Raw genomic sequence first — 10,740 nt, 5'->3', positions numbered from 1 at the left:
AAAGAAAATTTTGGAAAGACCGAAAAAGTATATATTTTTTTATTTATTTGATTTAAGATAACAATTTAGATTTTTTTTTTTTTTTTTTTTTTTTTTTTTTTTTTTTTTTTTTTTAAGGATAGCTATAATATAACTGACTTGCCTCATATTACTGTCTTTTATAATATACAAAATATTTAGAAGAAAATAAGACGTAATTTAACTAAAATTTTCAGTATTTTCAAATAATAAGTATAATTTTTATTTTATTTTTTAAAATTAAGTTTCAAAAAAGAGTTAATAAACAACAACTTTCGTCATTTATTATGTTTGTCTTAAAGGATTAATATAACTTCCAAAAACATCAATTATACTGTTAATTATGATATTATGAATAAAAATGATTCTGTCAGAAAAAAAAATGCTAAAAATACAATAACTTGCTCTTGTATTATTAAAAGAAGTAGGGGAATAATTCATGATTACTAATTTAAGTTAATTATAGTCTCCTAAGGTGGATTTATATCTAAATTAATTTGTACCCTACTAATTTAAAGGATGATGTGGATTTATATCTAAATTAATTTGTATTTTATAAAGTTACTTGCGTGATTTTATTGACAACCATATAAAATAAAATCCGAATAAAAATGATAATACAAAATTCATATTGTGGGTGAATAAAAATTGAGCTGATAAAGAATCAAATTTAAAAAATATATAAATGAAATAAGGCCTTATCCATGCATTTTTACTCACCTCACTTAATCAACAGGTATCAACTTTTATTTTACGTAAGTCAAAAAAGTATTAGTGTAGATGCTTTGAAGACTTTGACAATTTATTTAAAAATACTTTGTTTGCTTCTTGTATTTTATTTTATTTTTATATTTTTAAATATATTTTGATACCTATCTTATATTTAGAAAATGAATTTTAAAAAATAAATAATTCAAGCAATCACTAAAGGTTTAAAAATGTAACAAAACTTTTTTTTTTAATAATTTATAATTCATAAACAGGGTGCAGAGTGAATGTTGTTCAATTATTTATTACCATTATTATTATTATATAAATATCAGTAGTCATTTTTGTTTGTTCTTATACTTTTCATATTTTCACATTTAATTTAATATTTTAGAACCATATAAATATTGAAATTTACCTTTAAAATTAATAATAATTGTCACCAACTTTTAAATAAAAAATTAATTTTTTATTTTTGTATCTAATAAATCTATAATTCCAAGCTTAAATGTTGCATACTTGAACCTATTTGAAATCAAGAATATATTAAAATTTTATTTAAATATATGGACCAAATCACTCTTCAGATATTTTAAATTTTATAATGATGTTGTAATTAATACAATAAAAACGAAAAATTATTTTAACATTATTTAACCGAGAACTATGAAATATTTTAATTTTTATTTATTTAATAATAAATAATACGGCCATATTTTCTGTATCTATTGCTCCGTCCACATTAACCATGGTATCTAATTCATACTTTTGTTGAATTAGAAAACAAACAAAAATAAAATTAGTTTTTAAAGAATAAAAACTAAAATATAAATCGCAATTCAATTTTATATTGCAATAATAAAATTAGTTTTATTTTATTGTATTTTTAATTTCCAAACTACTCAGTGTGTAAGCTAACATATTTGACTTAAAATAAATACATTAATTAATCCTTTGTAAATGTGTTGCACAATAAAAAAGGAGTGGACAGTTGTCCCTCCTTAATTAAAATGTGTATAGAAAATATTTAACATTTTATAGTTTTTCACCATTCAGCATTTTAAAAAGTAAAATATTTCATTTTAAAAGTCAGTAAATAAATTTTGTCTATGCGGAAAAATTTGGTATGGAATGAATATTCTTAAATTTGTCCTTGGTTAGTAGATCTTAGAAACGAAATGAAACTATAAAAATACCACTACCATCTTAAATTAATTTAGTTATTTGCTAAGGTTCTATTTGAACTCAAAGATAATATATTTTACATTAGAATATTTTCTATGAATAAATAAGGATTTTATGTCTTGATACCAAAAATATTCTCCATAATCTAAAATATAAATATAATAAACCTTTAATTATTTACCGATTTAATATATTTATAAATATTTTAAAATATTTAACCAGCACCAAAATAAATGAATTTTTAAACCCATGTCACATTAAATTAAAAATTAGAGATTTCATTAGACATGATTTTAAAAATTTGTATGTAAGTTTATAATTTAAGAAAAGTAGAATGTGATGATGCATGAGTTTGTGAAATCAACTCATAAAGTTATTCAAATATAAAGAATTGGAGTAGGAGTCAACAAAGAAAATTGCTTCTCCGACAACGTAAGACTTAAAAAACTATATATATAATACTATTTAAGTGTCATTTAGCATTGGATTAATTGATAATTTTAACACATACATTTTATTTTTATGTTTCTTTTTCAAAGTCAATTATGGAGAGTAATATAAATATATATATATTACAAAGTTGATTTGGCTTCCTCCCCTTGTCTTCTCTTCTAAAGAGAGAAAATGGATGGCATGCATGTATTATTTTTTAAAAAGTATTATATGTATTTATTTATTTTTAAATATATAATGGATTGGGAAAGGATTCAAATTCATACAAATAGAATGTATTATCAATTGGGTTATTCATATATTATTTATTGTTATTATTCGAAAAACTCCAATAATTCCAATTTTATTAAATATATATATTTTTTTTTTGTATTAATCAAATGAAAACGCATGAAATAAAAAAAAAAAAAAAAAATAAAAGAAGAAGTAAAGAGGGAGTATGTAATTTAGGTTAAAACGGGGAAGGGGATATTAATGGAGTCGCATTCAAAGGGCGTTGGTTGGTTTTGAGGCGAAACCGGTGGGTAATAGGAACCCAGGCTCCGCCACACGGGATGCGCGTGGGGCGCGCGCTGACGATGCGTACGCCACATGGCCACCTCGCCCCATCACAAGTCTGTATTTATTATTTTCTCCCTTTTCTTTTTTCTGCCTTTTTCTCATTCTGTTCCTTGAAAACCCTCCACACAACCTTCATTTGGCCTCACATTTACACGTTATCCCCTCTCCCTTTCAAATCCCACCCTCATAATTTCTTCTAATACCTTTTATTATTACTATTTTTTTACACAAAATTATCAAATCTTATCCTTTTTTCTTAAATATACTTATTTTATCTTCATTTTTCTCTAATAAATTTTCTTAAATATGCATCTCACAATTAAATAACTGGTAATTATTTCTATTTTCTTACCAAAAATAGTTAAAAAATCTGGCTGAATAATTATTTTTGCCTTAAAAAACGCCGTGAAAATTGTTAAAAAGTGCAGAAATTTAAAAAAAAAAAAAAAAACTTAAGGCCCAAATGTATCGAGCTTAACCGCCTGCAGGCCCAGTTTAGTTTTACTATTATTATTATTATTATTATTTTAAACTCCTTTTCAGTTTCATTGGGTGCTTGATCGTGCTATGCCTTCGTACGCCACACATTTACATTAATATAATCATATTATATTATTTAATCTTATAAGGTTTTTCCATTCAACTTCATTTTAATATCACAACCATCCAATAACATACAATTATCATCTTTTTACACCATTAAAATACATTTTTTTATTTTATAATAGATATGTCTCGGACAAAATCTTTAATATAATTGTTTAATACTCTTATTAATTCTTTACATTTTCAATTTAATATAAAAATAACATAAAGCATGTAAAATAAAATAATATATTTATATCAAGTTATAATCTATTATATGATTATGTTTATGAAAAAAATTGAGTCAATAAAATCTAGATAGATCCACTAACAATATAATATTAAGTATTAATTAATCTCTAATGATTTTAGAATTAATAATAATAATAATAATAATAATAATAATAATAATAATAATCTCCTCCTGAGTTGGAAGTTCTTTATCTCTCAAACGCCAACAAGCACTAAAAAAGTTTTCAAGTCCTTGCTAAGATGAGCTTATTGAACTAAAATAATAATAATAATAATAATTTGTTCATACAAAATAAAAAATTTGAGATATTATAAATAAAAACAAAATCTTGAGAAATGGTATGGGATTTGTTGGCATATCCACATCTAGAAATAGAAGGCAGTGGTGAGTCCAATAAAAATGATATTCTAAATAATAAGCATTATTTGAAAAAATGAAAGTAAACAATATTATACCATTATAGACGTTCATTGTTCCTAATATAGTATCAGAGTCATGTCCTCTTAATCATGTTAATAGAATTCTCAAATATTGAATAAAGAAATTGTAAATACTTACTCGAGAGTTCTAGAGAAAGAGTGATATGCTTTGTTCACTGTTATATTATTGTGAAGGTTCGTTGTTCTTAACCTTATTTACTTATTTCTTATAAGTGTAGTCACATCAAATAAAATAACGAGACAATCTTGAGATTAAAATGCATGTTGAATCTAGTAGGATTGCACTATATAACATTATGTGTGCTTTATCCATATGTGTTTTTTTATATATATAAATTGGTAACTCATCTATATCAACACTTTGGTTGGCCTAATGAAAAATGGGTAGGATTGCCCCTTTTTCTCTTTCATTTTTGACTCACTTTAAACAAAATTACTTCCTTTTCCTATTGTGCTAATGATTTGATAGCACATGAACGATAGAATTTTAGTTCATGTTAAAGTCTATGTCTCTCGACTAGTTCGGTTAAAAAAATGGAATAGAAAATCCTAAGTCATCTACACGTAAATGCTTCATTATAATCAAATTAAAGGTATCCTCTACTGAATTTTTGAACTTTTAAATTTACTATACTTGTGACCCGAACAATAAGTCACCTCTTTCTCCTCAAACTAAAAGGCCACTATTGAATCACGTGTTCCCTTTGTCAAGACTTATGTATCAACATACATAGTTAATATGAATCGATAAAAATTGTAACTTTTTTAAATGAGTAGAGAGAAATGTTATAAAAGAACAAACAATGGCCATATCTTGAGAAAGAACGATAATTGACAAGCAAGTACACGAAGGCGACTATGAAAACGACATTATCATCTTTGTTGCCGACCAAAATGGTTGATGATTGAGCCTTCTTATCCACACCGAGGTATTGCCATTAGATTCATCTTCCATTTCTAAGGTATCATGGCCAATAGACATGGCTACCACCACCACTCCCCACCTTATTATTTCCTCTGCCCCTTTTCAAACCAATTGACTGATAACTTTAGCTTAAATCTAGTCTAAAAGTTGACCATTCTTGCCATCTTTTTAGTCAAATCTTTGATGTTTTGGCTCAAAATAGATGTTTTAGCAAGTAAGTTGCAAGACTTGGAGAATCTAGAGCAGTTCATATACGTTGACCTCAGCCTACTCAACTAAATGAACACACCAACCAATGTATATTGGATTGGATTTATGGAGTAAGGGCTGTGAGGATGATATTTGTGTGTCCGAGCAAGCTCCACTACCACTACAAATTAAAGGTGGAATTTGGAAATCCGCTTCACCAAGCATTTACCTACCCACATCTGTGCCAGTTTATGCTGCATAGTCTCTTCACAAAAAAACAACACCATATGATCATCATATTCGATATCCACATCGCCACCTACAAGCATTCACACAATTTTGGTATTCAATTTATGAGTGTATGTCTTTGACATGACTTTATATATACATAAAAAGTAGTTTTCAAATCTATATCCGAGTCAATCCTGTAGTGGGTTGGTAGCCAGTTGGTTGAGTGAAGGCAATGGAATTGCTTGACCGAGACCCAAAGGGCCGAAGGATGGAGTGTGCAAAGCCACTAGTCCAACTTCTTGCTTAGATTCTTTCACTATGCCCTCTGTCAAGGGTTGTCAATGACCTAAAGTTCTGAAAGCGCGCTACCCTCTTAGGCGCGCAACATTAAGTGCTTTAGCTGGAGGGAGAAGGAGGACTCTTGTCTCGTGATTGTTTAAATACACAATAAAAAAAATGACATTCTATGTTTAAAGTGGATAATATAATATCAACGTGTGAGCCTTAACAATGTAGTCATGTGGCGAACCAACTTTTTCGTGGGCTTGAGACTTTTTATTTGAAATTGAGACCAAAACCACGAAAACTTATGACTAAAGTGAACAAATATATATATTATTGTCATACTACGTAAAGGTTCATTGTGACAGCAAAATATCACTCTTAAAAGTCATTTTCAACCGTGCTGCTATCTGTTTATTCTCCCATGTAATGCACAAGTTATATGTGATTAATGTGTAAAATCATTTATGTTCTTGATAAGATTTAGAGAAATTTATGAAATACAATTATGTTCTTTTTGAAATGTAATGAATTTGACTTTGCTCATTGATAAAGATTAGAGTTGACGTTCCCCCCACATGTGGCCCAACTCTAATTTAAACCTATACAGACCCAATTGAAGCGGCCCAGCCCAATTCAAGGCCATGAAAGCCCATAATCACGCTCAAGAGGCCCAATACGTATAATGGAAATCAGCCCAAAATAATTTCCCTAAATTACAAATTATTTCTAAATTACATTTCACTTTCATTTATACATAACTCAACAAAATTTCAACCCATAAATATGTCGTTAAACTAACAAAAACTTCATATTTTTTTTGAATTTGAGAGATTCCATAAAGAATATATGTTTTTAATTACTTGACATTTCTAGATGAAGATAGAATGGCGTCTATTCGCGAGTGCCCTACACACCTCATTGACGAATGCACCCCACCATCAAGCTCGAACAATGGCGCAAGGGCTCCCGAACCCATCGCCCCTAGAGTCGTTCCGTCCAGACGTTGATTTGGGTTGACTAGTCAAGATACCAAAAGTTTAGAAATAAACTTGTAATTTAACTTAGATGAAATATAGCTTTCTTTTAAAGAATTCGAACGTAAAGAATGAAGAATCAATTCAATAAACACAAAAAAATGCGTGCGCTTAAACATCATATACATCTCGAAAACATGTAGAAGTTCATCGGAGTAATAGATTGATGAGGGACATGGAAATGGAATATGATTACAAGCTACTTGATCATGGCAAGGGAGGGAAGAGAGGCTTAGGCACTGACGGTTTCATTCGTTGCTGTGGAGGTGTTACTGCTAACCCAAGATACAGACAGGGAGCTTGGAGAAGATCCATAGCCATTCTTCAGTAGCACGGCGTCGTCCTTAGCCGAAATGTCGGTATCGCGATCATTCCCTTTCTCGGCGTTCTGTTTCTGTATGATGTTCAGAGTGTCAAGAACTTCCATCATTGTTGGCCTCTCATCTTTCATGCTCTGTAGGCATCGAAATGCCAACTCGGCTACTCCGGTGATCATGTTTTGGATCTTGTAGTCCGTTTCAAAACCGAGTGAAGGGTCGACGAGTTCATTCAATGCGTGGCTTTGGATTTTTTTGATAGCCATGTTGAATAGATTGATCTCTTGTCTGTGCCTTGTGATGTCAACAGCAGGCATTGAGGATATGAGTTCAACTAGTACCACACCGAAGCTAAAGACATCGCTTTTATCAGAGAGTTGGTAACACTGATGGTACTCCGGATCGACATAGCCAGGAGTGCCTTGTGGAGCGGTTGAGACATGCGTGACATCGAGCGGGAAGAGACGGGACAAACCGAAATCGGCTACTTTAACACAAAAATTGTTGTCAAGGAGAATGTTGTTGGTTTTGACATCACGGTGGATGATTTCAGAAGCATGGAGATACACCAAAGCACTTGCAGTCTCTATAGCAATCTTCATTCTTGTAGACCATGGAAGCTTTCCAGGCTTTGCTAGCTTTCCATGGAGATTATCGGCCACCGTACCATTCGAGACGTATTCATACACAAGCAGAAGCTCACGGCTGTTCCGTGAGGTGCAACCGTAAAGCGAAACGAGGTTACGATGGCGCAGGCGGGCTAGGATCTCCACCTCATTCATGAACTGCTCAACTCTCCTGAAATTGCTTTCAAACAACCTTTTGACAGCAACGGCACGCCCATCTTTGAGTAAGCCTAAACAGATATACGAAAAGATCAATCAAACAATCACTAACTCATGATTGAACTTAAATGAATTCTCTTACCATAATAAACCGTGCCGAAGCCTCCATCTCCAAGCTCTTTATTGGAGTCAAAATGGTTGGTGGCTTCTTCAAGTTCTTTATAAGAGAAAAGATGAACACCCAAGTATGAATCTCCCTTCTCAAGCTCTTCCACAGAATGGGGATTCGACGGATTCAAGGGAATGCTCCGTTGTGCATACGGTACGGCGTGAGAACGTTTACGACGGAGTTGGCGTCGTCGGTAGCAGATGCATAGAACAATTATACTCAAAAGCAAGGCTCCAAAGCCAATGCACGTACCTGGATGAATGAAAACAATGGAGTTTTTAATCATTTGTAAGAGAGGCAAACGTATGAACAGAGGAGTAAAAACAGAGCGGGTTCATGTGTTACCAATGATAATGTTGTTTCTCCTTGCGTTGCCATTTCCTGCAACATTAAACAAAGAGAAAACATTATACAAACATTGGCATCGTATGTTCATCAGTTTCATCGGTTCATAATCGCCACAAAAAACGCATAAACAGATTGTTTTGAAATGTACAAAACCCACCACTTCGCTTACAATCGCTGCAGTTCCAATTCAGAACAAAACCCATTTTCAAAATGTCAACGTAACCCAATTTCCCCAAATCATCTCTAGCCATCGAGTTCTTGCGGATAGGAACACGAATCATAGACTGGCAAGACTGCAAGCGAGATTTCTCCAACTCCACAAGACCCTTGTGGAAAATCGCAAAAGAAAAGTGGGTTTCATCGGAATTACAATTCAGTTCAAAGATGTAACCCTCAGGCTTTGATGGGCAATCATAGAAGAAGAACAAATCTTCAGTATCCGAAGTGAAATAAAAGGGTTTTCCATGGAGGCTAATATTATGCGAGGGGCATGAAGGTTGGTCGTAAGCTGCAGCACTGGCCAACAGAAACGAATGGTTTTGGGGGAAAATGTTTTGGATGATAAAATCTTCATCGGAAATTTCAAGAACTGGGTACTGATATTCATTGCATTTGATTTTGAAATCTGGGTCTCCGCAGGAAGGTTGGTGCACGCCATCTATCCAAAAGGGGTAACTTATATTTGGACCATATCCACAGCTTTTAGGCGGACAGGGGTTGAGCTTATGATCCGGCACAGCTGAGGTCGAGAAGATGCATGTTAAGAAGCAAAACAGAGTGGGTTTGAAGAGGATTTGGAGCTTGGAAGCCATGGGAGGAAGGTGAGAAGAACGAAGAAGAGGAAAATTGTATAGAGAAATGGGAATCTAAGGGAAGAAAACACATGCCTTTGGAAGAAATTTCTCAAAGGAGTTTGTTGGGCAATCTTTGAAATTGTTCTTGAATCCAATGCATTTGTCAAACAGAGTGGATATTAAAAATAAAAAACAAAAACTTGTGGGAAACTCCACCAGTTCTTCAACAAACACGATCAAAGGGCTGAATAAGATGGGGTGATCGAGTGGAAGAGCTTTTTTGACAAACAAGAGAAATGGACAAGACAGGGACGAAATTGTCATTATCAGTGTAATTGCCATGGTTTTCAAGTGGGAAGGTTTGATTAGTTGAAGCAGGGAGGAAAACGTCAGGTACACTTAAGTCTTTAATTATACATAATTACCTACTCTGTCCCCCACTAGCTATTTTTCTACATTTTTATTTTTATTTTTATTTTTATTTTTATACTGATCCAACCAAGTATTACCTTCACTCGCAGTTTAATCCTCTTATATATATAGAAAGAATTGTAGAGGTCAAACTTTGACTGGGTCAACGCAACAACAAAAGCACTACGAAAATGAGCTGCCTTTTTTGTGTACGAAATTTGACTCACCAAATTTCACAGTTCCACACGCGCTGTTCATACAAGAGTTTTGACTTCTTCCAAGCCACGTGGCCAAAGTTTCAAAAAACTAAAAAGAAGATAAAACTGAGCAATGAAAAGTTCCGGCGGAGAGATGTCTTACCAGACGCAGGCGGAGAGGGATGAACACACGATGTCGTCGAGTAGAGCCCTCGGCATTCGTCATTGCTATCGTGTTCGCCGAGACACGGCGGAAATAGGAGGAGGAAGGCGGCGGCGAAGGTGAAAAGTGCGGTGGCGGTCTGAAAATGAGTCGGCAGGAGAAAGATCTTCATTTCTTAGTCTAGCAGCTGTGAAAGAGAGAAGAGAAGAGAGCAGAGGGTATTTAGAGAGAGAGAGAAAGACGGTGAAGCTTCGTGTCTATGGCGGCCAAAGGCTACGCATTGACTACAACTAGAAAGACGCGGGAAATAGTCTTCGGATCGCTCCACGAAATTCATTCATGCGTTATTGGAGTATGTTTCCATTCGGACTTTATTAATGTCAGGCCCAAATTTGGATGCAGTCCGGCCCAATTGGAAGCGGGTGAGGATGTGATTGATGGGCCAATGAGAACAACGGCCCAATGGGAATTTTGGATGCAGTCCGGCCCAATTGGAAGCGTGTGAGGATGTGATTGATGGGCCAATGAGAGCAACGGCCCAATGGGAATTTTGGATGCAGTCCGGCCCAATGGGAAGCGGATGAGGATGTGATTGATGGGCCAATGAGAGTAACGGCCCAATGAGAATTTTGGATGCTCCGGCCCAATTTGTGCAGCAGTCCGGCCCAATGGGAAGCGGGTGAGGATGT

General features: G+C 33.3%; 1 protein-coding gene across 2 annotated transcripts; it reads right to left on the bottom strand.

Moving 5' to 3' along the window:
- Positions 1-6,932: 6,932 nt before the first annotated feature.
- On the bottom strand, positions 6,933-10,320 carry LOC111794096 (LEAF RUST 10 DISEASE-RESISTANCE LOCUS RECEPTOR-LIKE PROTEIN KINASE-like 1.2). 2 transcript variants are annotated; one of them, XM_087123609.1, is made up of 4 exons: positions 10,052-10,320; positions 8,484-8,519; positions 8,112-8,390; positions 6,933-8,040 (listed from the first exon to the last, which is right to left on the bottom strand). In XM_087123609.1, the coding sequence occupies exons 1-4, from the start codon at positions 10,221-10,223 to the stop codon at positions 7,100-7,102; spliced, it is 1,428 nt and encodes a 475-aa protein (XP_086979735.1). In that variant the 5' UTR covers positions 10,224-10,320; the 3' UTR covers positions 6,933-7,099. The 2 variants fall into 2 exon arrangements, with proteins under 2 accessions (XP_086979735.1, XP_023531998.2); XM_023676230.2 differs by lacking the exon at positions 10,052-10,320 and adding an exon at positions 8,644-10,045.
- Positions 10,321-10,740: the final 420 nt, after the last annotated feature.

This window comes from Cucurbita pepo, chromosome 4 (genome assembly GCF_057944985.1).
Source record: "Cucurbita pepo subsp. pepo isolate OVF chromosome 4, ASM5794498v1, whole genome shotgun sequence".
Classification (NCBI taxonomy): Eukaryota; Viridiplantae; Streptophyta; class Magnoliopsida; order Cucurbitales; family Cucurbitaceae; genus Cucurbita; species Cucurbita pepo.
This window is presented reverse-complemented; position numbering and strand designations above follow the sequence as displayed.

Bases quoted from the DNA above. Each gene is read 5' to 3' on its own strand.
- LOC111794096 (XM_023676230.2), bottom strand. From the start codon at position 9,298: ATGGCTTCCAAGCTCCAAATCCTCTTCAAACCCACTCTGTTTTGCTTC. The intron at 8,520-8,643 runs GTGGGTTTTGTA...TTAATGTTGCAG, and splicing joins CAGCGATTGTAAGCGAAGTG to GAAATGGCAACGCAAGGAGA. The intron at 8,391-8,483 runs GTAACACATGAA...TCATTCATCCAG, and splicing joins GAGAAACAACATTATCATTG to GTACGTGCATTGGCTTTGGA.